Source organism: Saccopteryx leptura, chromosome 4 (genome assembly GCF_036850995.1).
Source record: "Saccopteryx leptura isolate mSacLep1 chromosome 4, mSacLep1_pri_phased_curated, whole genome shotgun sequence".
Taxonomy (NCBI): domain Eukaryota; kingdom Metazoa; phylum Chordata; class Mammalia; order Chiroptera; family Emballonuridae; genus Saccopteryx; species Saccopteryx leptura.
Genome location: NC_089506.1, coordinates 33,334,516 through 33,355,842, shown reverse-complemented (window position 1 = coordinate 33,355,842; position 21,327 = coordinate 33,334,516). Strand labels below are relative to the sequence as shown.

The window sequence follows — 21,327 nt, the reverse complement described above, 5'->3', positions numbered from 1 at the left end:
CTCAGGTTATTTCCTTCTCTTCTTCTTTCGGATTTAACAAAGATCTTATTGAAATTACCAGCCTGTCTAGGATATACTGATCATTGGACTGAGGATTTAAGGGAGTACCAACACAGCAAGGATTGTCAAGGCTCGTGCTTGGTAAGAGAATAAAATAATTCAGGGAAACAGGGGTGGGGTCACTGTTACACTGCCCTTCCTCACTGGGAAATAATCATTTTAAACTCCTCTGTTAAACCAGGAAGACATATATATATTTTGTCCTCCACAGGAGGGTTTTTCCCTTAGTGCTCCAACATGATTTAGACTGATTATGGGGAACTGATAATGTTCTAGGGGTGCTCCCCACCTTGGATTCCCTTACCAGCATGAGGTTGGGATTCAAACAGATGTAGGTTCAGATTCCAATACCTTCACTTACTAGCTTGGCCTCTTTGGGTAAGACTTAACCTCTCAACTCTAGATTCTGTTTCCTCAGCTATAAAAATGGGATTCAAGACAGTAGTACTTTCTTCTAGGGGTTACTGTACAGACTGGAGATAAAGCATGTAAAATACCCAGCCCAATGCTGACATGTAGTAGGTTCCCAATAAACAACGGGTCTATTATTAGGCATCACTTATCTGAGGATATTTGTCACACTGCATCATTCAGACACTGACTCTCCTGCCTTCCTCATCCAACCCAGGATAATTTTCTCATCGAAAGTCAATTGATTAGCAACTTTAATTTCATCTATGATCTTAACTCCCCTTTGCCCTGTAACTTAGCTTAGGCTCTTTTATGCAATTTCTCTTGAGATAAAATATAGTCTCTCTTTTGTAGACAAGGTACATGGAGTATTAGGAAAACATGCACAATTATGTTAAGTATAATAAGCATTATACCTGACTTGGAGTTAAGTAAACAGACACCACCCTATCCCAGCTGCTTTCTTCAAAAGACTCTGAACACAGGGGTATCCACCAGATAATATAATAATACTCATGTTCTGATCTTAAACACAGATTAAAGGACCTCCCCTAAGTACCTAAAGCAGCTCTACAGATTTCCCCACCTGAGGAAGAACTAGGAAGATGGTGGAGAACTACCTGGACTCAGGTAGGCTCATCAGCAAGCATTCACTAAGTATCTGTGAACACTCAACTCCTCCCACCCCCTCAGCCCCTCCACTTTCTTTTCCAGCACTAAGTCCTGTCAATTTCACTCCTCAAATAGCTCTTAAATCTGCCCACTTCTCTCCATCTCCACCACCATTAGCCCTGTACAATCTCTCACCTGGACTACTCCAAAAGCCTCATAACAGGGCAGTGCAGTGGGGTCCTCAGAGCTGATTTTTAAATATATATATAGGAATTCAGTGAGAACTGGTTATTAAACTGTCCGTGGCTTGAAACGAGCTATGGTGGGAGTAGTTGCTCTGTGGAAACTGGAAACCACTACCAATCGGCACTTTTTTGGAGAGCTGATTTCCCAGAACAGTACTGCTTGGGCTCCTTCCAATCTGTCCCTGCAGTCAGAGTGGACTCCCTTCAACAGCTTCCTGTTGCTCTTTGGATCAAAGCAGAACCTTCTAAGCAGTGTCTGACTCTTACCTCCCTGGCCCCTGGCTCCCTGGCCCCTGGCTCTGTCATTATTCCTTCCAGTCACACTGCCGACTTGCCTCGACCTACCGACTTGCCTGGACCTAGCCCTGTGTCTGGAATTCTCTCCCCACATTCTCTGCCCAATAACTTCTATCGATCCCGCAGGTCACTGCTGGAGTGCCACGTCCTTGGGAAAGCATTCCTGTCCCTCCTATAAGGTCTCACTGCACTGAGCCCCTCTCCCATGTCATACTTATCCCAGTTGGGAGCTTACATTTATAATCATTGATTAATGGCTCTTTCACTTTTCCAAAAAGGTCTTCATCAAAAACCAAAAGGGGGCCCTGGCTGGTTGGCTCAGCGATAGAGCGTCGGCCTGGCGTGCAGGGGGACGCGGGTTCGATTCCCGGCCAGGGCACACAGGAGAAACGCCCATTTGCTTCTCCACCCCCACCCCCTCCTTCCTCTCTGTCTCTCTCTTCCCCTCCCACAGCCGAGGCTCCATTGGAGCAAAGATGGCCCGGACGCTGGGGATGGCTCCTTGGCCTCTGCCCCAGGCGCTAGAGTGGCTCTGGTCGCGGCAGAGCATCGCCCCCTGGTGGGCAGAGCGTCGCCCCTGGTGGGCGTGCCGGGTGGATCCTGGTCGGGAGCATGCGGGACTCTGTCTGACTGTCTCTCCCCGTTTCCAGCTTCAGAAAAGTACAAAAAAAAAAAAAAAAACCCTAAAGGGTTTTAATCACCATTGTATCCATAATAGACAATATTTATATGCTGAGTGAATGAATGGTTTTGTGCAACTAACGCATGTATAATATAAAAAGTTGCTATAGGGGGACTTGAAAGCCAGACAGAGCCCTGGCTGACCAGGAACATAGAGCCTTAACAAGACACACTCCTACATACAAATAAAAAGGCATCATACAAGGCATGCCAAGTGAGTAAAGCCGAAGTTACTCACTGGAAGAACTAATTCCCACAGAATGAAGGGTTTATGGCGGAGATGGTCTAGAGCTGATGCTGGAGGAATGGGCAGAATTTATATAAAGCTGTGCAGGAAAGAGAGACTTAGACTTATCCCTGAAAGGGCTCAGCCAATAAACCTGTGGGGAGCTAAGAGAGAACAGTAACACTAGAAATACAGGGAGGCCAGACCGTGGAGGGCCCTCAAGTAGCACGATGAGAAGGAGTTTGACTATTGGCTTTTTAAAAATAAAAAAACCAAGTGAAGGGTTTTGAACAGGGGAAGGAACTTGAAAATAATAATTCTATAAGAGTAATAATACACACACACACATACACACATTCTTAGGCCCATATATATGAAAACAGAAATGAAATTCAATCTGACAACAGCTTTCCAAAGCCAGAGGGCATTTTGAAGTAGAGATGATACACAAGTTGCACATCTGGACAAAACTCTTTTGAAGGAAGTTCAGCTGCAGTGAGATGTTTCCCATGCCTAAGACTTAAAAAGGCCTGGCCTGTCTAGAAGCAGCCCAGCCCAGTCCAGGTGTATGTGGGACTATAGCAGGGGTCGGGAACCTTTTTGGCTGAGAGAGCCATGAACGCCACATATTTTAAAATGTAATTCTGTGAGAGCCATACAACGACCCGTGTACGTTACGCATTATCCGATAAAAATTTGGTGTTGTGCGGAGGACAGCTGTGATTGGCTCCAGCCACTCGCAACCATGAGTAAGAGCGGCAGGAAGTGAATGGATTGTAATACATGAGAATGTTTTATATTTTGAATGTTATTATTATTTTTATTAAAGATTTGTCTGTGAGTCAGATGCAGCCATCAAAAGAGCCACATCTGGCTCACAAGCCATAGGTTTCTGATCCGTGGGCTATAGAATGATCTGGCTCTTCCAGTGTAATGCTAGGCCCGTGGCTAAACTCTGACCAGAATAAATTTGAGCCAGTGCCATTACTAAGGCCCCCTTGTTCATCACTGGGTGTGAGACTGTTACTGCAGTGCAGAGTACAGTACTGGCTAACCAGTAGCCTCGATGACTCTCCCTGCTGGCTGCAGCCAGGCTCTTAGTGCTTGCAACTTGCCATCCCTTCAGTCCAAAATGGTGCTTAGCAGTCCTTGACTAAAAGCAGGTGGCTAACTAAAGGACTTCGGGAGGTCTGAATTTGAATTCAGCTATTTGGGGAGTGAGAATTCCCTACAGCAGTGGTCTCCAAATTTGGTACAAGCACCCCAGGGGTTACCCAAGACTGGAATCCAAAAAAATAAAAAAGAAATGAAGCTTTTCGATATTAACTATAGTCATATAGTTAATATGACTCCTCAGACCATCTGTTACAAGGCCACTTGCCACTTCTGGTACTCAAGGTACCCCGAGGAAAAAGGGCTTTTCACAGGCAGGGGTGGCTAAGGCCTACGGGAACATGCTGCAGGTTTCATGTGCTCCTCTTAGTTAGAATTCTGGATTGTATTCTATAATTTTTAATAACTCTCATAAAATGGTTGAGTGGCTTACAAAGACTGCTGCAGAGAATTTCAGATCGTGCAACATCTGCACAAACAAAAATGGAAGAACTAACACATCTGGTGTGAGTTCATGTCAAGCACATAAGGAGTAAAATCAATGAGGCGCTCATCAGAAATAAAAAAGAAATCAGATCAAATAATTCAAAACTATAAAAGTTATTTGAAATATGGATTTTCACCCCAGATCCTTACGATAATTCTCATTTTCATGTGCACCTGTGTATGCTGCGCTGTGAAGTATTGTGAACCATACTAGAAGACATCATAATTGGTACGTATTTAACAGATTTTCTTAAATTTTTAAAACATCCTAAAATATTTCAGTATTCTCCTCTTTTAAGTTTATCTATTTGTATCTCACATGACATGTTAGTAAATGGCATTCTAATGTTAGCATAAATATTTAATTTAAATATATATTTATGTAATTGACACTGAAAGCTTAAAATTTTTTTACAATTTATTTAGGTGGCAGAGTCAATAAAGCTTGGGAACACTAAGGTACCGCCTGCTTACCTCCCACATGCACCCATGTGGCCCACTGTGGGGTACAGGCAGTGAGAGGATGGCCTGTCCTCCCCAGCCCCCACCCCTGCCTGCCCAGGCTCTTCCCAGCTGCACAGAGCCCCTACCTGATTGTGCCATCGGATGACGTTTCCAAATCCCCCTGTCCCAAGTCGTTCTTTCATTTCCCAGGCCCCACATGTCTGGGTTGGCAAGGAAGGTGACCAGCTCATACCGCGGCCAAGGTAACTCTGTAAGCAATTGGGGGGCGAGGGGCGCAAAAAGTTAAGAAAAAATAGAGCTCCAGGGGATGGGGAAGGTACGAGATACCATAGCCCTTCAGTGTACGATAAGAGAAAATTGAGCTGGTTTTCACTTTGTATGAAATTCAAGTTTGGTTTGCACTCTGGTTTTGGTAACAACCTTTTGTCTTTTTTCCTTTCCTCCACCCCCCACCTCAGCCACTGTGTAAGCAAGCAGAGAAGAACGTCACTCGGACGGGTTCCCCAGCCTGGCCTCCAGCACGGGGCGCCCTGCCATCCTGCCCAAGCCCGCAGGGGCAGAACCGGTCCGAGCTTCCCCACGGTCACGTGAGTCTCCACACAGCCCGAATGGATCACGGCTCTCCCCCAACGCCACCCACCTCGAAGCAGCCACCTGGAACCGCCCCGGCCAGGGCTGTCCTCCCGGGCATCCCACCTCCAACTGCACAAGAGAAACGCTGCCATGCCGAAGCCCCCCAACTTTTAAAGTCGACAGAAGTTTCTTCGGGAGCCTCAAGTGAAGCGGAAGGTGCAAACTCGCCTGGGCAAGGGGTCGGCAGGTGGCACCGGGCCGAGCGCGGGGGCCACGCCCGCCCGAGGACTCACCTGTTAGCTGGGACACGGGGCGGGGGGTGTGGGGGCTGGGGCGGCAAAACTGGGGGCTCTGGCACCACCCCGAAGACATTAAAATGCGGGAATCTTAAACGAGCCAGCCTAGCGCCACTTCCTCAAACACTTCCTGCTCCGGCGTCACGGACCACGTGGGCCGCGGCCCGCCCTTAAAGGGGCCGCAGGGGGCGATGTGCCGGGGACAGCGGCCGCGCGCCCCGGGGCTACCCTGCGGACCCGCGCTCAGATGACTCCGGGATGGAAGCGTGTGGCTTCGAAACTATTTTAATTGAAATTGTACAGGCTGTGCTTCCAGAGATAAGAGAGCAGCCCTAAAACAAGCCCCAATACGCCAGAGTTCTCGTAAAACAAATGACTTCGGCCCGAAGCGGTTTCGAGGACTGGGGTAATGGGGATTTCCTCACCCCAGCCCTCCTGGGCTGAACTTGACTCGGCTTCCTAGACTTTTAAGTAGGTGGAATTTCCCGCGCCCCGGCAAGGATTGATTTAGGGACTGTTTACAAGAATTGCAGGGGGCTTTCTTGCCCTCCTGCTGCGTCCCCCTGGTCTGCAAGAGGCTCTTTGGCTCTGTATCAAGAATGATAAATCACAGCGTACTCCGTAGAAGTGATATCCCCTACCAACTCTTAAAAAAAGAAAAAGAAAAAAATAGAGTAGTGGAGCCCAGTAACGTTGAGAAATTGAGATGCGCTCAGCCCTGAAGTGTGTATCCTATTTCCTACCTACTTGGCATTAGAATAAGGTCTTTTACAGTAGTATCTCCTGTCTGCGGCATTATGTTAGCAGACAAAGGAGTTGTGTGTATGGTATATTTACTCAAGCATGAAAAATATTAAAAGAAACCTGAAATAATAATAGCTACATTTATAAAGTGCTTACTAAGTGCCAGACACTGTCTAAACTCTGTACGTGAATATCCTCATTCAATCTTCAAGGCAACCCTGCAAACTGGACAATACTGCATTGTTACCATCATCTCCACTTTCCAGATGAGAAAACTGGAACATAAAGAGGAAAACTACACGCACACACACACACATTTATTGTTTTTTTGTTTGTTTGTTTTTGAGCCAGTCTGATGACATTTGCCAGGGAGCGAGATCTAAAATGCTCCGGTTAAGTATTTATCCCAAAGTTACAGGCTAGTAAGTTGATGATATGATATTCAAACCCAAACAGCTGGTTCTTGAGCCCATGCTGTTAGTATTTGGTTAATAGTAGCATTCTAAGAAGTTCAGAAGGCGGGCAACTGGATTTCGAAGCAGCTACTGCTATTAACTGACTACCTCAGCGAATCTAGGGCCAATTTCTTAACAAGTGCAAGCATCCATTTCTCTTCATTACAATGTAGGCAATATTAGGTTGAATTGCATGAAATTGTCGTGTTTCAAAGTCAAAAGCAGTTGAAACATCAGCAACAAAGATCAGTTTCATCTGGTTCAGCCTAAGAGCAGCAGGAAGATAGGAGGGCACAGAAGTCAGAGAAAGGAGGCGCCAGTGGGGTTGTCATGAAGGACAGATGAGGTCATGGTAGAGCCCTGCCTGACACAGAGGACACTCTTGCCTGAACAGAGCCCAGAGGCTGAATTTCATTAATTCTCAGGAATTATGTCAACCCAAACAGATGGGTCAGCAGTGCCCAGGGCCACCCTACGCACTTTGGACTGCTTAGTATTTCCCGATTTATCCTATGGTCTCTGCTAAATGGAATACTCAATCTCAAAGCTGGAAGAGAAGGAACATGAGTCAATAGTGGTAAAGCAATATGTGTTAAATGAATTTTTAAAAATAAAACATTTATTGAGCTCCTATATGTGCTAGGCCCTATGTAGAGTCTATTTCCTATATGGCATCATAAAAGGTTTCTCTTTAATTCTGTCACCCCTGAAAATCACTGTCCCTGAGAAACTTAAGGAGACATTCGCTGATAACGGATAGGCCAAAGGTTTACTCTGTGCCACCATAATTTAAGAGTTCTCATTGTGCAGCTCAAAATAACTTGGTTTTCAATTGAACATAAATCTCTCTGATAAGTCATATATTGCTAGATTTTTTTTTAAGTAATTATGTCCCAGGAAGGTGCTTCTGGGTTTCATCATGTCCCAAGATATTTATAGCTATGTACACCCTGTTTTCCCTCCAGATAAGACATGTCCACTGTCTACATCTGGTCTCTATCCTGTTCTAGAGATGTGAGAAGACTGTTTACAAAAATAGTTTTTCAAATGAAGCATAAAAATATTTCATTTCTTCTTGTTTGGAGGCTGAGCTTGCTGCTTAGCAGTGACTATAGGATAATCGAGAAATACTGAGCAGCTAAAGAGCCTCACACAGCCCTGGGCACCACTGACCCAGGAGATCGGAGCAATGTAATTCTCATCAGAGATAGCTAGAATCTTACCGGAGACATAAGACTCACAGAGAGCCATCAAAGAATGCAAGATAAGGACCAGGCGATGAAAACGAGTGCTAATCCGTTTTGCAATAGAGGCAGTAGGGTATTTTTGACAAATATGAAGTTTCTAAGCAGTTCATTTAAAAATAAAATCTTCCCAGGATAAGTCAGAGATATCTATTTTCTTAGTCTTTTTGTGTCATCATTTGAGAAAACCGCTCTCTCTCCTAATAGCATACAGGTAAAGCAGCGCTGAGCTCCTCTGAGTGAGGAAAGGGTTGTTGTCTGAACATTCTGAAAGATGAGTCATAGTAAGAGAAGCCAGCTTAAAAAGATAGGCAATAAAACAGACCACTCAGGAGAGGGAGGATTTCTCCATCTCCCCAGCCCCCAGAGTCAGCTCCGGTTCAGTGATTTCAGTAACTCTTTCATTATCCTTCCAAGTTTATTTTATCCCAGCCCTGCAAAGAGAAGCCTTTGCAAGTCAGACTGCTCCTTCAACAAACAAAAATTCTTCTGCCAGAAAAGTTGAAAGAGCGTTTAGTTGGAACACATGAGAAATCCACCTTTCTTCTAGGGCAGCTGGGAGATGGGAGGGGGCTGGCCGAAGCTGATGGCAAGAATGAACTTTGTTCCAGACCCTTTAGGGCTCAGCACATCGTGGCTGCAGAAGAGGAAGGGAAGAAAATGCGGCTAGCTTCTATCTCTATGAAGAAGACCTGGACCGATGGTGAAAGTTAAATGATCATTCCCAGAAGGACTTGGTATTCCACGGAATTCACCCAATATTTGGAGAGATGGAAGGATTCACATCGCAGTGCCCCAGCAATTTAAAATTAAACATCAGATAACTTCTTTTCAGAAGTTCCCATTTCTACCAGCTGGGCCTTAACCCCCACCCAACCCTCCCCCATGCTGCACAGCTCCTGGGGCTTCTGCTCGTGAGCAAAGAACTAGATCAGGGATCTCAAACTCGCGGCCCGCTGAACAATTGGCCGCACAAAATTGTTCGGCGGGCCGCAAGTTTGAGACCCCTGAACTAGATCCCTCCCAATTTCACATGCAGAAAAGCCAGCTGTCCTTGGACACAAGCCCCAACAGGACCCTGCAGCCAGAGGCCCTGAGATGGCCAGCACAACCGTCTAACTTCCATTCTGATTCCCAGTGTCTTAGGTGAGATCCAATGCCTGTCCCATTTTCCTGCTGGCGACCCACCCACCGGCTCACAGACTGCTGCTTCTCAGGCTGGTATGAGCTCGTCCTGAACCTGTGTAACCCCTTCAGGGTCTCCTCTTTGCATAAGCAAGCTCTGCTAAATGGGCCATCTGTGCTATGTCTAATTTTTTTCTCTGTCCCTGCCCAGCCACCAACCTCTATAAGAAGAGTGTGATATGAATTATGCCTCCCTTTAGAAGGCAGAAAAATTGACAGACCATTTTTGTTCTTAGATAACATTGTTTTTCTTCTCTGCTATTTCTATTATTACTACTAACTGCCAATCTGAGTCAGTTTATACTGGTCAAGTAAGAAAAAAAAAGGCAAAATGGAGGGATTTCAAAGGGGGAAAAACCTGTAGATCCCTACTTATTTTATTACCAGAGGATGTCAGATGACTTACCTGATAGATGATAGATAATGTCTCTATGTAGTTTTGGTCATTTTTTAAAAATCAGGTAAATTGGCCCTGGCTGGTTGGCTCAGCGGTAGAGTGTCGGCCTGGCGTGCGGGGGACCCAGGTTCGATTCCCGGCCAGGGCACATAGAAGAAGCGTCCATTTGCTTCTCCAACCCCCCCCCCCCCCTCCTTCCTCTCTGTCTCTCTCTTCCCATCCCGCAGCCAAGGCTCCATCGGAGCAAAGATGGCCTGGGCACTGGGGATGGCTCCTTGGCCTCTGCCCCAGGTGCTAGAGTGGCTCTGGTCGCGGCACAGCAACGCCCCGGAGGGGCAGAGCATCACCCCCTGGTGGGCAGAGCATCGCCCCTGGTGGACGTGCCGGGTGGATCCTGGTCGGGCACATGCGGGAGTCTGTCTGACTGTCTCTCCCCGTTTCCAGCTTCAGAAAAATACAAAAAAAAAAAAAAAAATCAGGTAAATTTATAGAAGTATAACTTATGCAAAATAAATCTACCAATTCTAAATGTACAATTTAATGAATTATTTTACAACCACATATAGGGTCTATCACTCCAAAAGGGTCCCTGGTGTCCCCTTGCCCCGTGTTCCTACCTCCTGACCACCAGCTCTCCCCCACCCCAGCTCCTGGAAACCACGGATCCACAGTCACTACAGTTTTGAAGCTTGGTTCATTTGAATTTAACTTCTTAGCCATCATTTCTAGAGAATGGCTAAATGTGGCCAGACTGCTGGGCTGGACTGGATTTTTCATGCTGAGCAGTCAAAGGGCAGAGATGATCAAACAATTGCCCAGGGTGGGACTGCTAGGGCAGCTTCTCTAGAATAACGTGGGGCCGAGCTAGCTGTGATGGGAAAGACTGCTAATCATGAGCCTTCAGAAGCCCTGGCAGTAATGAGGAAAGAAGAGGAAACAGAAAATCCGGTAAGCAGTCTAGAGGGAGGAGGGGAGGAAAAGGCCACACAGCCTGCGGAGATGGGGAACTTGAAGGCCTGAGCTGTGTTGCAATTCAACCGTCAGACCCAAATCCAGCCTGAGCCCAAGCTGCTCTCTGCACTTCCCCTTGGCAGGGGTGCCTGTCCCACCTACCTGCCAGCCCCAACTTCTCCTTTCTGCAGCAGGCTGCCAGGTGGTCTTGGTCTCTGGGCCGCCCCCCTTCTCACCTCGGGTTGGGGGCTGTTTCTGGGAGTACCACACTCGGCTCCTTTTCCTCCTGGGCCCCTGTCTCCAAGCTCATGCCCCTGTCAGTGAGTGGGACCCCTTGCAGGGTTGTTTGAATTTTAATTGGTAGAAGAAAGTAAATTAACATGTATTGAACATCTTCTAACAAGGGGAGAAAAAAGTCCAACAGTTAAGAATGGCACAAAATGAAAAGTAAAAAAGTCTTTCTCTGTCTTGATTCCTAGTCTGTCCCCTGAGAACCAACATTGTCAAACATTCCCTGTGTGTACTTTGTAGAGGCAAAGGGAGGATATTGCTTTAAGACAGGGGTCCCCAAACTTTTTTCACAGGGGGCCAGTTCACTGTCCCTCAGACTATTGGAGGGCTGGACTATAAAAAAAAACTATGAACAAATTCCTATGCACACTGCACATATCTTATTTTAAAGTAAAAAAACAAAACGGGAACAAATACAATATTTAAAATAAAGAACAAGTGAATTTAAATCAACAGAATGACCAGTATTTCAATGGGAACTATGCTCCTCTCACTGACCACCAATGAAAGAGGTGCCCCTTCCGGAAGTGCGGAGGGGGCCGGATAGATGGCCTCAGGGGGCCGTGGTTTGGGGACCTCTGCTTTAAAGCAACATAATATACACATGGCTCTGCCCCTTCTCTTTACCACTGCATAATCCACTGGAGCTCTTTCAATGCCAGCATATCTACTGCTCATGAAAATTAGGGGATATTTCAAAAATGAATATGAAGCACCTGACGAGGCGGTGGCGCAGTGGATAGAGCGTCGGACTGGGATGTGGAGGACCCAGGTTTGAGACCCCGAGGTCGCCAGCTTGAACGTGGGCTCATCTGGTTTGAGCAATGCTCACCAGCTAGGACCCAAGATCTTTGGCTCGAGCAAGGGGTTACTTGGTCTGCTGAAGGCCTGCGGTCAAGGCACATATGAGAAAGCAATCAATGAACTACTAAGGTGTCACAAGAAAAAACTGAAGATTGATGCTTCTCATCTCTCTCCGTTCCTGTCTGTCTGTCCCTATCTATCCTTCTCTCTGACTCGCTCTCTGTCTCTGTAAAAAAAAAAAAAAGAATACGAAGCAGTAAAATACCTCCTAATTTTTGTGAGCAGTATATAAATTTTGATATCATCTCAAAGCTACAGAAAACTTGCAAGAATAATAAAAGAAACTTTTGTACACCCTCAACCCAGATTTACCAATTGTTTATATTGCACCCTTTTTGATTTATCATTTTCATCTCTAGCTGTCTATCCATCTACATGTTACTTTTCTGAACCATTTTAGAGTACATTAGAGACACTGTACTCCTTACTCCTGTACTAATCACCACAGTGTGCTTTTGCTAAGAATAGGACTTTCTTTTACATACCACAGGAAGTGTAACACGGACACAAAACTATGACTCATAGTCCATCCATAAATTCCGTCAGCTGTCCCAATAATATCCTTTATAGTGATTTTTCCCCAGGACAGGATCCAATCCGGGATCACATACAGCATTGCATTTAATTGTCCTATCTCTTTCGTCTCCTTTAACCTGAAAAACTCCTCAGCCTTTCTTTGTCTTCCTTGACCTTACCATTTTTATTTTTTATTTTTTTACAGGGACAGAGAGAGAATCAGAGAGAGGGATAGATAGGGAGAGACAGACAGGAACGGAGAGAGATGAGAAGCATCAATCATCAGTTTTTCGTTGCGACACCTTAGTTGTTCATTGATTGCTTTCTCATATGTGCCTTGACCGGGGGCCTTCAGCAGACCAAGTAACCCCTTGCTCGAGCCAGCGACCTTGGGTCCAAGCTGGTGAGCTTTTTGCTCAAGCCAGATGAGCCCGCGCTCAAGCTGGCGACCTCGGGGTCTTGAACCTGGGTCCTTCTGCATCCCAGTCTGATGCTCTATCCACTGCACCACCGCCTGGTCAGGTGACCTTGCCATTTTTTTTTTAATTTTTTTTTAATTTATTCATTTTAGAGAGGAGAGAGAGAGAGGAGAGAGAGAAGGGGAGGAGCTGGAAGCATCAACTCCCATATGTGCCTTGACCAGGCAAGCCCAGGGTTTCGAACCGGCAACCTCAGCATTTCCAGGTCGACGCTTTATCCACTGTGCCACCACAGGTCAGGCCAACCTTGCCATTTTTAAAGAGCACAGCCCACTGATTTTGTAGAATGTACCTCACAATGGGTTTGCCTGATGGGATGTTGCATCTTTCTCAGTGCCTTGTCTCAGAAGGCAAGAGGCAAGTGTTCATTTTCTCTTCCCCACTACTGGTGCCATTAATATTTTTCTTTCTTTCTTTCTTTCTTTTTTTAGTGAGAGGAGGGGAGGCAGAGAGACAGACTGCTGCATGCACTCCAACCAGGATCCTCCTGGGAAGCCTACTAGGGGGCGATGCTCTGCCCACCTGTGGCAGTGCTCAGCAATGGAGCCATTTTTAGCATTTGAGGCAGAGGACACCGAGTCATCCTCGGTGCCTGAGGCCAATTTCCTCGAACCAATCAAGCATGGCTGCGGGAGGGGAAGAGAGAAAGAAAGAGAGAAAGAGGAGGGGTGAAGAAGCAGATTCTTCTCCCATGTGTGCTGACCAGGAATGGAATCTGGGACATCTACACACTGGGCCGATGCTCTACCACTGAGTAAACTGGCCAGGGCTGGTGCCATTAATTTTGATCACTTGGTTAAGGTGATGTCCACTTATAAAATTACTATTTTCCCTTTGTAATTATGGTCAATTGTGTAAATATCCAGTTCATCAAACTTTTATTTATTTTTTTCTGCATTCCTTGATGATTTTCTAATTCTGTCAATTTTTTTTTAATTTTTTTCTCTTTATAAAAAATTTTTTTATTAATTTTTACTGTCATTTCTTATAGTTGTTATTCTACTATAAAAAAGCTGGGTTTTGCCTGACCTGTGAAGAGATGGAGACGTAGGTGCTGGTCCCAGTATTCTACTGACATCTCTGCAGCCTGGTATAAGTTGCTTCACCTCTTTTTCATGTCCTTATTAGCAATGATGGAGAAATATTTTTCTTCCTGAATTATTTTGAGGTTCATATGAGATCATGTATCATCTTCCAGGTCTTAAAACATAGTATAAAACTACAATAATTAAAATAATACTTATTCATGAAGAAGTAAAGAAAACTGAATTAAACAAACTAGAATGCAGGCATAAATTCAAAACAAATGAGAATGAAGTTTCTGATAAAGGTGGCATTTCAATGCAGTGAGAAATACGATGAATTTTTAAATAAATGGCTTTAACAAAAAGTTAGCCCTTTGGGGAAGTGGGACAGTGCTGAAATCCTATCTCATTACTCATTCAAAAGTAATGCTAAAAGCCCTGGCCGGTTGGCTCAGCGGTAGAGCGTCGGCCTAGCGTGCGGAGGACCCGGGTTCGATTCCCGGCCAGGGCACACAGGAGAAGCGCCCATTCGCTTCTCCACCCCTCCGCCGCGCTTTCCTCTCTGTCTCTCTCTTCCCCTCCCGCAGCCAAGGCTCCATTGGAGCAAAGATGGCCCGGGCGCTGGGAATGGCTCTGTGGCCTCTGCCTCAGGCTCTAGAGTGGCTCTGGTCGCAACATGGCGACGCCCAGGATGGGCAGAGCATCGCCCCCTGGTGGGCAGAGCGTTGCCCCATGGTGGGCGTGCCGGGTGGATCCCGGTCGGGCACATGCGGGAGTCTGTCTGACTGTCTCTCCCTGTTTCCAGCTTCAGAAAAATGAAAAAAAAAAAAAAAAAAAAAAAAAAAAAAAGTAATGCTAAATGGATCATTAATCCTAAAAAGAGAAAATACATAATTACAAAGAGAAAATTTGAGTAAAATATATTTATAATCTTGCAGTATGGAAAGTTTGTCTAACTTGACTATAAAGCCTGAGAACCACAAAATATCAAATAAATGTTTAAAACTTTTTCATGGTCCCCTGGCCGGTTGGCTCAGCAGTAGAGCGTCGGCCCACCGTGTGGAAATCCGGGGTTTGATTCCCGGCCAGGGCACACAGGAGAAGCACCCATCTGCTTCTCCACCCTTCCCCCTCTCCTTCCTCTCTATCTCTCTCTTCCCCTCCCACAGCCAAGGCTCCATTGGAGCAAAGTTGGCCTGGGCACTGTCTGACCTGTGGTGGCACAGTGAAAGAGTTGACCTGCTGAGGTCACAGATTCAAAACCCTGGGCTTGTCTGGTCAAGGCACACATGGAAGTTGATGTTTCCTGCTGCTCCCTCTTCTTTATTTGTTCACTTCAGAGAGGGGAGAGAGAGAAAGGGAGAGAGGTAGAAGGGGAGAGGAGCAGGAAGCATCAACTCCATATGTGCCTTGACCAGGCAAGCCCAGGGTTTTGAACTGGCAACCTCAGTGTTCCATGTCAATACTTTACACTGTGCCACCACAGGTTAGGCATCCAGGAATTTTGTTTGTTTGTTTGTTTGTTTGTTTGTTTTTCGAAGCTGGAAACGGGGAGGCAGTCAGACAGACTCCCGCATGCGCCCGACCAGGATCCACCCGGCATGCCCACCAGGGGGCGATGCTCTGCCCATCTGGGGCTTCACTCTGTTGCATCCAGAGCCATTCTAGCACCTGAGGCAGAGGCCACAGAGCCATCCTCAGCGCCTGGGCCATCTTTGCTCCAATGGAGCCTCAGCTGCGGGAGGGGAAGAGAGAGACAGAGAGGAGGGAGAGGGGAGGGGTGGAGAAGCAGATGGGCGCTTCTCCTGTGTGCCCTGGCCGGGAGTTGAACCCGGGACTCCTGCACGCCAGGCTGACACTCTACCGCTGAGCCAGGCATCCAGGAATTTTTTGAATGCATAACCTTACAGCAGGACTTAGTGAGTTCTGATGTCTTACTAGGACTCAGAAGAGTCATCAGGTTTTTCCTGCAACAATTAAAGGTCTTGCCATTTATTAGTCTCATTAATCTTAGATAGTCTCAGTTAATAGAAATATTTCCTGTTCTGCGTGATAGATGTTTCTGAAAGGTTGAGCACATCTGGCTTTATTTGCAGTGTTCCAATTATATAAAGTGAATCCTTTATCAAATGAACCAGAGAGTCTCTGTTAAAAGAACTCTTTATAGATCTAGTAAAGCAGTCCTTTGTAACTGTAAAATTCTCTCCTTCCCTTACTTATCTCATGATTCCTATTTGGAGGGGATATCTGAGTTTTTTAACACGAGGCAGACCTTTCCTACTAGAGTCCTATCACATTTGGCAAGTGGGTGTGAAGATCCAAGCTTTCTGTGAAAGGAACAATAAGGTTGGTCTCTAAGGTAAAGATTATGCTTTCTGACCTAACTAGGTGGTTGTGCAGTGGATTGAGCATCAGACTGGGACACAGAGAACCCAGGTTTGAAATCCCAAGGTCACTGACTTGAGTGCAGGCTCATCCAGCTTGAGTGCGAGCTTACCAGCTTGAGTGCAGCGTCAGTGGCTTGAGCGTGGAATCATAGACATGACCCCATTGTCGCTGGCTTGAGCCCAAGGTTGCTGTCTTGAGCAAAGGGTCACTTGCTCTGCTGTAGCCCCCTGGTCAAGGCACATATGAGAAAGCAATCAATGAACAATTAAGGTGTCACAATGAAGAACTGATGCTTCTCATCTCCCTCCCTCCCTGTCTGTCTGTCTCTATCTGTCCTTCTCTCTGTCTCTCTCTCTGTCACAACAAATAAATAAAATAAAATAAATTTAAAAAGTCATGCTTTCTGGAGTCATCCTTCATCTTAGTTCACCAGCATTTGATACTCACTGAACAGTTGTCTGGCAAAAATAACCAGCAAGACAAAAGATAGGATCAATAGCTCATCTTCCCTAAACAGGAAACGCTGTGTAAGTACAGTCAGAGGGCAGAAGAGACTTTTCTACTGGCTCTCCTCGCTTAGGTGCTGTGGTTTTCTGCAATAAGCCAAACATATACATGGCACCTAGCTGTTGACCAATACTTGTAGAGCTAAGATTTAGAAAGAGTCACTCCATGCCTGATCTGTGCTAGGGGCTTTGTAAAATCTCATTCGATCCTCATATATACTCTTTATTATATACACATTTCTTATTTAAATGCATTTTTAAATATTTCAGAGGGAAAAAACCAACAATACAGAAATGTATAATATGGAAAGTGAAAACTTCCACAAGGCCACTCACAGAAATAAACTCTTCTGCAATTTTTCAACTTAATACTAGGTCTTAAAAATATATTGGTGTCAGGGCCCTGGCCGGTTGGCTCAGCGGTAGAGCGTCGGCCTGGCGTGCGGGGGACCCGGGTTCGATTCCCGGCCAGGGCACATAGGAGAAGCGCCCATTTGCTTCTCCACCCCCCCCTCCTTCCTCTCTGTCTCTCTCTTCCCCTCCCGCAGCCAAGGCTCCATTGGAGCAAGGATGGCCCGGGTGCTGGGGATGGCTCCTTGGCCTCTGCCCCAGGCGCTGGAGTGGCTCTGGTCGCGGCAGAGCATCGCCCCCTGGTGGGCAGAGCATCGCCTCTGGTGGGCGTGCCGGGTGGATCCCGGTTGGGCGCATGCGGGAGTCTGTCTGACTGTCTCTCCCCGTTTCCAGCTTCAGAAAAATACAAAAAAAAAAAATCTTAAAAAAAAAAATATATATATATATTGGTGTCAGTTGTGTGTGTGTGTATGTGTGTGTGTGTGTGTGTGTGTGTGTGTGTGACAGAGAGAGACAGAGAGAGGGACAGATAGATAGAAAGGGAGAGAGATGAGAAGCATCAACTCTTCATTGTGGCACCTTAGTTGTGCACCTTAGTTGTTCATTGATTGCTTTCTCACATGTGCCTTGACCAGAGGGCTACAGCAGATGGAGTGGCCCCTTCCTTGCTCAAGCCAGCGACCTTGGGCTCAAGCTGGCGAGCCTTGCTCAAACCAGATGAGCCCGCACTCAAGCTGGCGACCTTGGGGATTCAAACCTGGGTTATCCACGTCCCAGTATGTCACTCTCTTTACTGCGCCACCACCTGGCCAGGCTCTGTATCATAGCAATATCGTATCCCATTGAATGCATGTGTTACTTCTTAACCATTACTCCATTGATGGTTGTTCCAACTTTGACTATTACAACAATGCTGCAATAAATATCCCTTATGTGTCTCTTTGCACACACGTCAAGAGTTTCCTAGAAATTTCTAAAAGTGGAATTGCAAGTTCCAAAAGTATGAAGACATAAATTTTGTAATAGCTATTGCCAAATTGCTCTCCAAAATGTTTATGTTTTACAGGCATTTACTGGACAAAGGCTTCTGTATCTGAAAGCTAAGGCAAATAATTGGAAACCCCACATTCTGTCTGACCTGTGGTGGCACAGTGACCTAGAATGCTGAGGTCACAGGTTCAAAACCCTGGGCTTGTCTGGTCAAGGCATATATGGAAGTTGATGTTTCCTGCTCCTCCCCCTTTCTTTCTCGTTCTCTCTCTCTTTCTCTCTCCTCTCTCTAAAAAAATGAATAAATAAAATCTTAAGAAAAACAAAATCAGCCCTGGCCGGTTGGCTCAGTGGTAGAGTGTCAGCCTGGCGTGCAGGAGTCCCGGGTTCGATTCCCGGCCAGGGCACACAGGAGAAGCGCCCATCTGCTTCTCCACCCCCCCTTCCTATCTGTCTCTCTCTTCCCCTCCCGCAGCCAAGGCTCCATTGGAGCAAAGTTGGCCCAGGCACTGAGGATGGCTCTATGGCCTCTGCCTCAGGCGCTAGAATGGCTCTGGTTGCAACAGAACGATGCCCCAGATGGGCAGAGCATCACCCCCTGGTGGGCATGCCGGGTGGATCCCAGTTGGGTGGATCCCAGTCGGGTGCATGCGGGAGTCTGTCTGACTGCCTCCCCGTTTCCAGCTTCAGAAAAATACAAAAAAAAAAAAAGAAAAGAAAAACAAAACTAAGTTCCTGAAGCTCACTACAAGTAGAGGCTAGCAGTAAACACAATATCTCTCTTGATTTTGATGATTCCTTCTGCAAACTTGTTTTCTAGCTCAGTGTTCCCAATGGCTTTTGCCACTTGATGGAGCAATACTTTCAGAGGTAAGTAATGTCACCCTCGTTGTCCAGGTAAGTATTACTTTTCCTCCCTGAGCCTAAGAGTCCTGGACTTTCTTATAATCACAAGATGAAACCATGGGTTCCTGGAGACAGGGTCTCACTCTCCCTTTATTTTGCTGTCAAATGCATGCCAAGTGGTGTCCAGATACAACCCAAGCTACTCCCTGCCTGCCTGTGTGAATCTCATTCTCCCCAAAGCTTCTCCCTCACAGAGCAGGGTGGCTCCCTTGGCGCTGGACAGGTGGCTGGCAACCTGTCACTGAGCCTTTGTGAACATAATCAGTCTGTGATACTGCAGTGTCTTAACCTGTTGTGTTACTTTACTCAGATCAGAAGTTGTAGACCCGGCCCTGGCCGGTTGGCTCAGTGGTAGAGCGTCGGCCTGGCGTGCGGAAGTCCCGGGTTCGATTCCTGGCCAGGGCACATAGGAGAAGCGCCCATCTGCTTCTTTACCCCTACCCCTCTCCTTCCTCTCTGTCTCTCTCTTCCTCTCCCGCAGCGAGGCTCCATTGGAGCAAAGATGGCCTAGGCGCTGGGGATGGCTCCTTAGCCTCTGCCCCAGGCTCTAGAGTGGCTCTGGTCGCGACAGAGCAACGCCCTGGAGGGGCAGAGCATCGCCCCCTGGTGGGCAGAGCGTCGCCCCCTGGTGGGCGTGCCGGGTGGATCCCGGTCGGGCGCATGCGGGAGTCTGTCTGACTGTCTCTCCCCGTTTCCGGCTTCAGAGGGGTGCAGAAAAAAAAAAAAAAGAAGTTGTAGACCCATGGAGTCATCCAATTACAATGCTCTCATTTCTTTGGGAGGACTGAGAGGAAAGTAGACAGGTAGTCCTAACTTGTATAGAGTCATAAAGAATATGATTTCTTTAAAAAAAATTTTATTTATTTATTTATTTATTTATTTATTTATTTATTTATTTATGGTGAGAGGAGGGGAGATAGTAAGGCCAGTTCCCTCATGTCCTCATGTGCCCTGACCAGAATTCACCTGGCAACCCCATCGGGGTTGATGCTCAAGTACCAAGCTATCAATATATTTAGTGCCCAAGGATGATACACTTCAGAGGAGCCATCCTCATTGCCTGGGGCCACACTCAAACTAATCAAGCCACTGACTGTGGCAGGGGAAGAGAGAGGAGAAAGGGGAGGGAGGGGGAGAAGCAGATGATTGCTTCTCCTGTGTGTCCTAACCCAGGACATCCATACACCGGGCCAGTGCTCTATCCATTGAGCTACCAGCCAGGGCCAAGAATGTGATTTCTAAACAAAGTGCCTAAAAACCCGTTCTGGCTAGGGCTTTCCAGGTGTCTGATGATTGGATACTGCCTTCTAATTCCTGGCCCAATTACAGGGAGCAGCTCAATGTGACTGAATAATCCATTGACAGCTGACAATTTAATATATAAAACTAATTACAAATTATTTTTTTAAATCATTGTTAACGCAACAAAGGTATACAGTAAATAAGATTAAAAGAAGCAAAAGGAACTTGGTACACTTAAATCAGGCCTGTTTGCTCAAAACATAATTTGTGGCATCATATGTGTTACAGGTACTACCTCTTCAGTCATGCCAAACAGCACCACCCTGGGACTGCCAAGAACACATTCTCCTTATTTTCTTTTCTTTTTTTTTTTAAAGATTTTATTTATTTATTTATTTATGTTTTACAGAGTCAGAGGGAGGGATAGATAGGGACAGACAGACAGGAACGGAGAGAGATAAGAAGCATAAATCATCAGTTTTTCGTTGAGACACCTGAGTTGTTCATTGATTGCTTTCTCATATGTGCCTTGACCGTGGGCCTTCAGCAGACCGAGTAACCCCTTGCTCAAGCCAGCGACCTTGGGTCCAAGCTGGTGAGCTTTTGCTCAAACCAGATGAGTCTGCACTCAAGCTGGCGACCTCGGGGTCTCGAACCTGAATCCTCTGCATCCCAGTTTGACGCTCTATCCACTGTGCCACCGCCTGGTCAGGCACACATTCTCCTTATTTTCTAAACAGAAAACAGAATGAACTCTGTTTTACTATCTTCTTCTCTTAATCAGAATAATTAAACCTTGTGCCAAATAGTGTCAGAGGAGATTCTGAAGCTTTTTTTTTTTTTTTTTTTTACAGAGACAGAGAGAGAATCAGAGAGAGATATAGGCAGGGACAGACAGACAGGAACAGAGAGATGAGAAGCATCAATCATCAGTTTTTCTTTGCACGTTGCGACACCTTAGTTGTTCATTGATTGCTTTCTCATATGTGCCTTGACCGTGGGCCTGCAGCAGACTGAGTAACCCCTTGCTCAAGCCTTCTGCATCCCAGTCCGACGCTCTATCCACTGCGCCACCGCCTAGTCAGGCGATTCTGAAGCTTTTAAGTAAGTATTCCACTCAAATAAAATTACCCCACTGATGGGACAAATGCGTGAACCTGGATTTCCACGTTTTGGTTGAATGACCTCAAAGCATGATAAAACTCCCAAATAAAATAATAAATACATTTTATGAAAAGTGTTTATATATCATCAATGTAACCAAAACCTGATTCCCAGAAATAGTCCCAAAATAACAGGACATCTGTTCTGGAGTTTATATAGACAAT

At 46.1% G+C, this 21,327-nt stretch overlaps 1 protein-coding gene across 2 annotated transcripts in view; it reads right to left on the bottom strand.

Moving 5' to 3' along the window:
- Positions 1–5,584, bottom strand: part of IKBKB (inhibitor of nuclear factor kappa B kinase subunit beta) — a 65,525-nt gene extending 59,941 nt beyond the window's left edge. The window contains exons 1-2 of one of the 2 annotated variants that reach the window (XM_066380416.1): positions 5,463–5,584; positions 4,722–4,844 (exon numbers count right to left, since the gene is read on the bottom strand). In XM_066380416.1, coding sequence (XP_066236513.1) covers positions 4,722–4,826 — 105 coding nt within the window. In that variant the 5' untranslated portion in view covers positions 4,827–4,844; positions 5,463–5,584. Of the gene's footprint in view, positions 1–4,721; positions 4,845–5,462 lie in introns of those variants that run through there. The other variant, XM_066380415.1, reaches the window with a different exon arrangement.
- Positions 5,585–21,327: the final 15,743 nt, after the last annotated feature.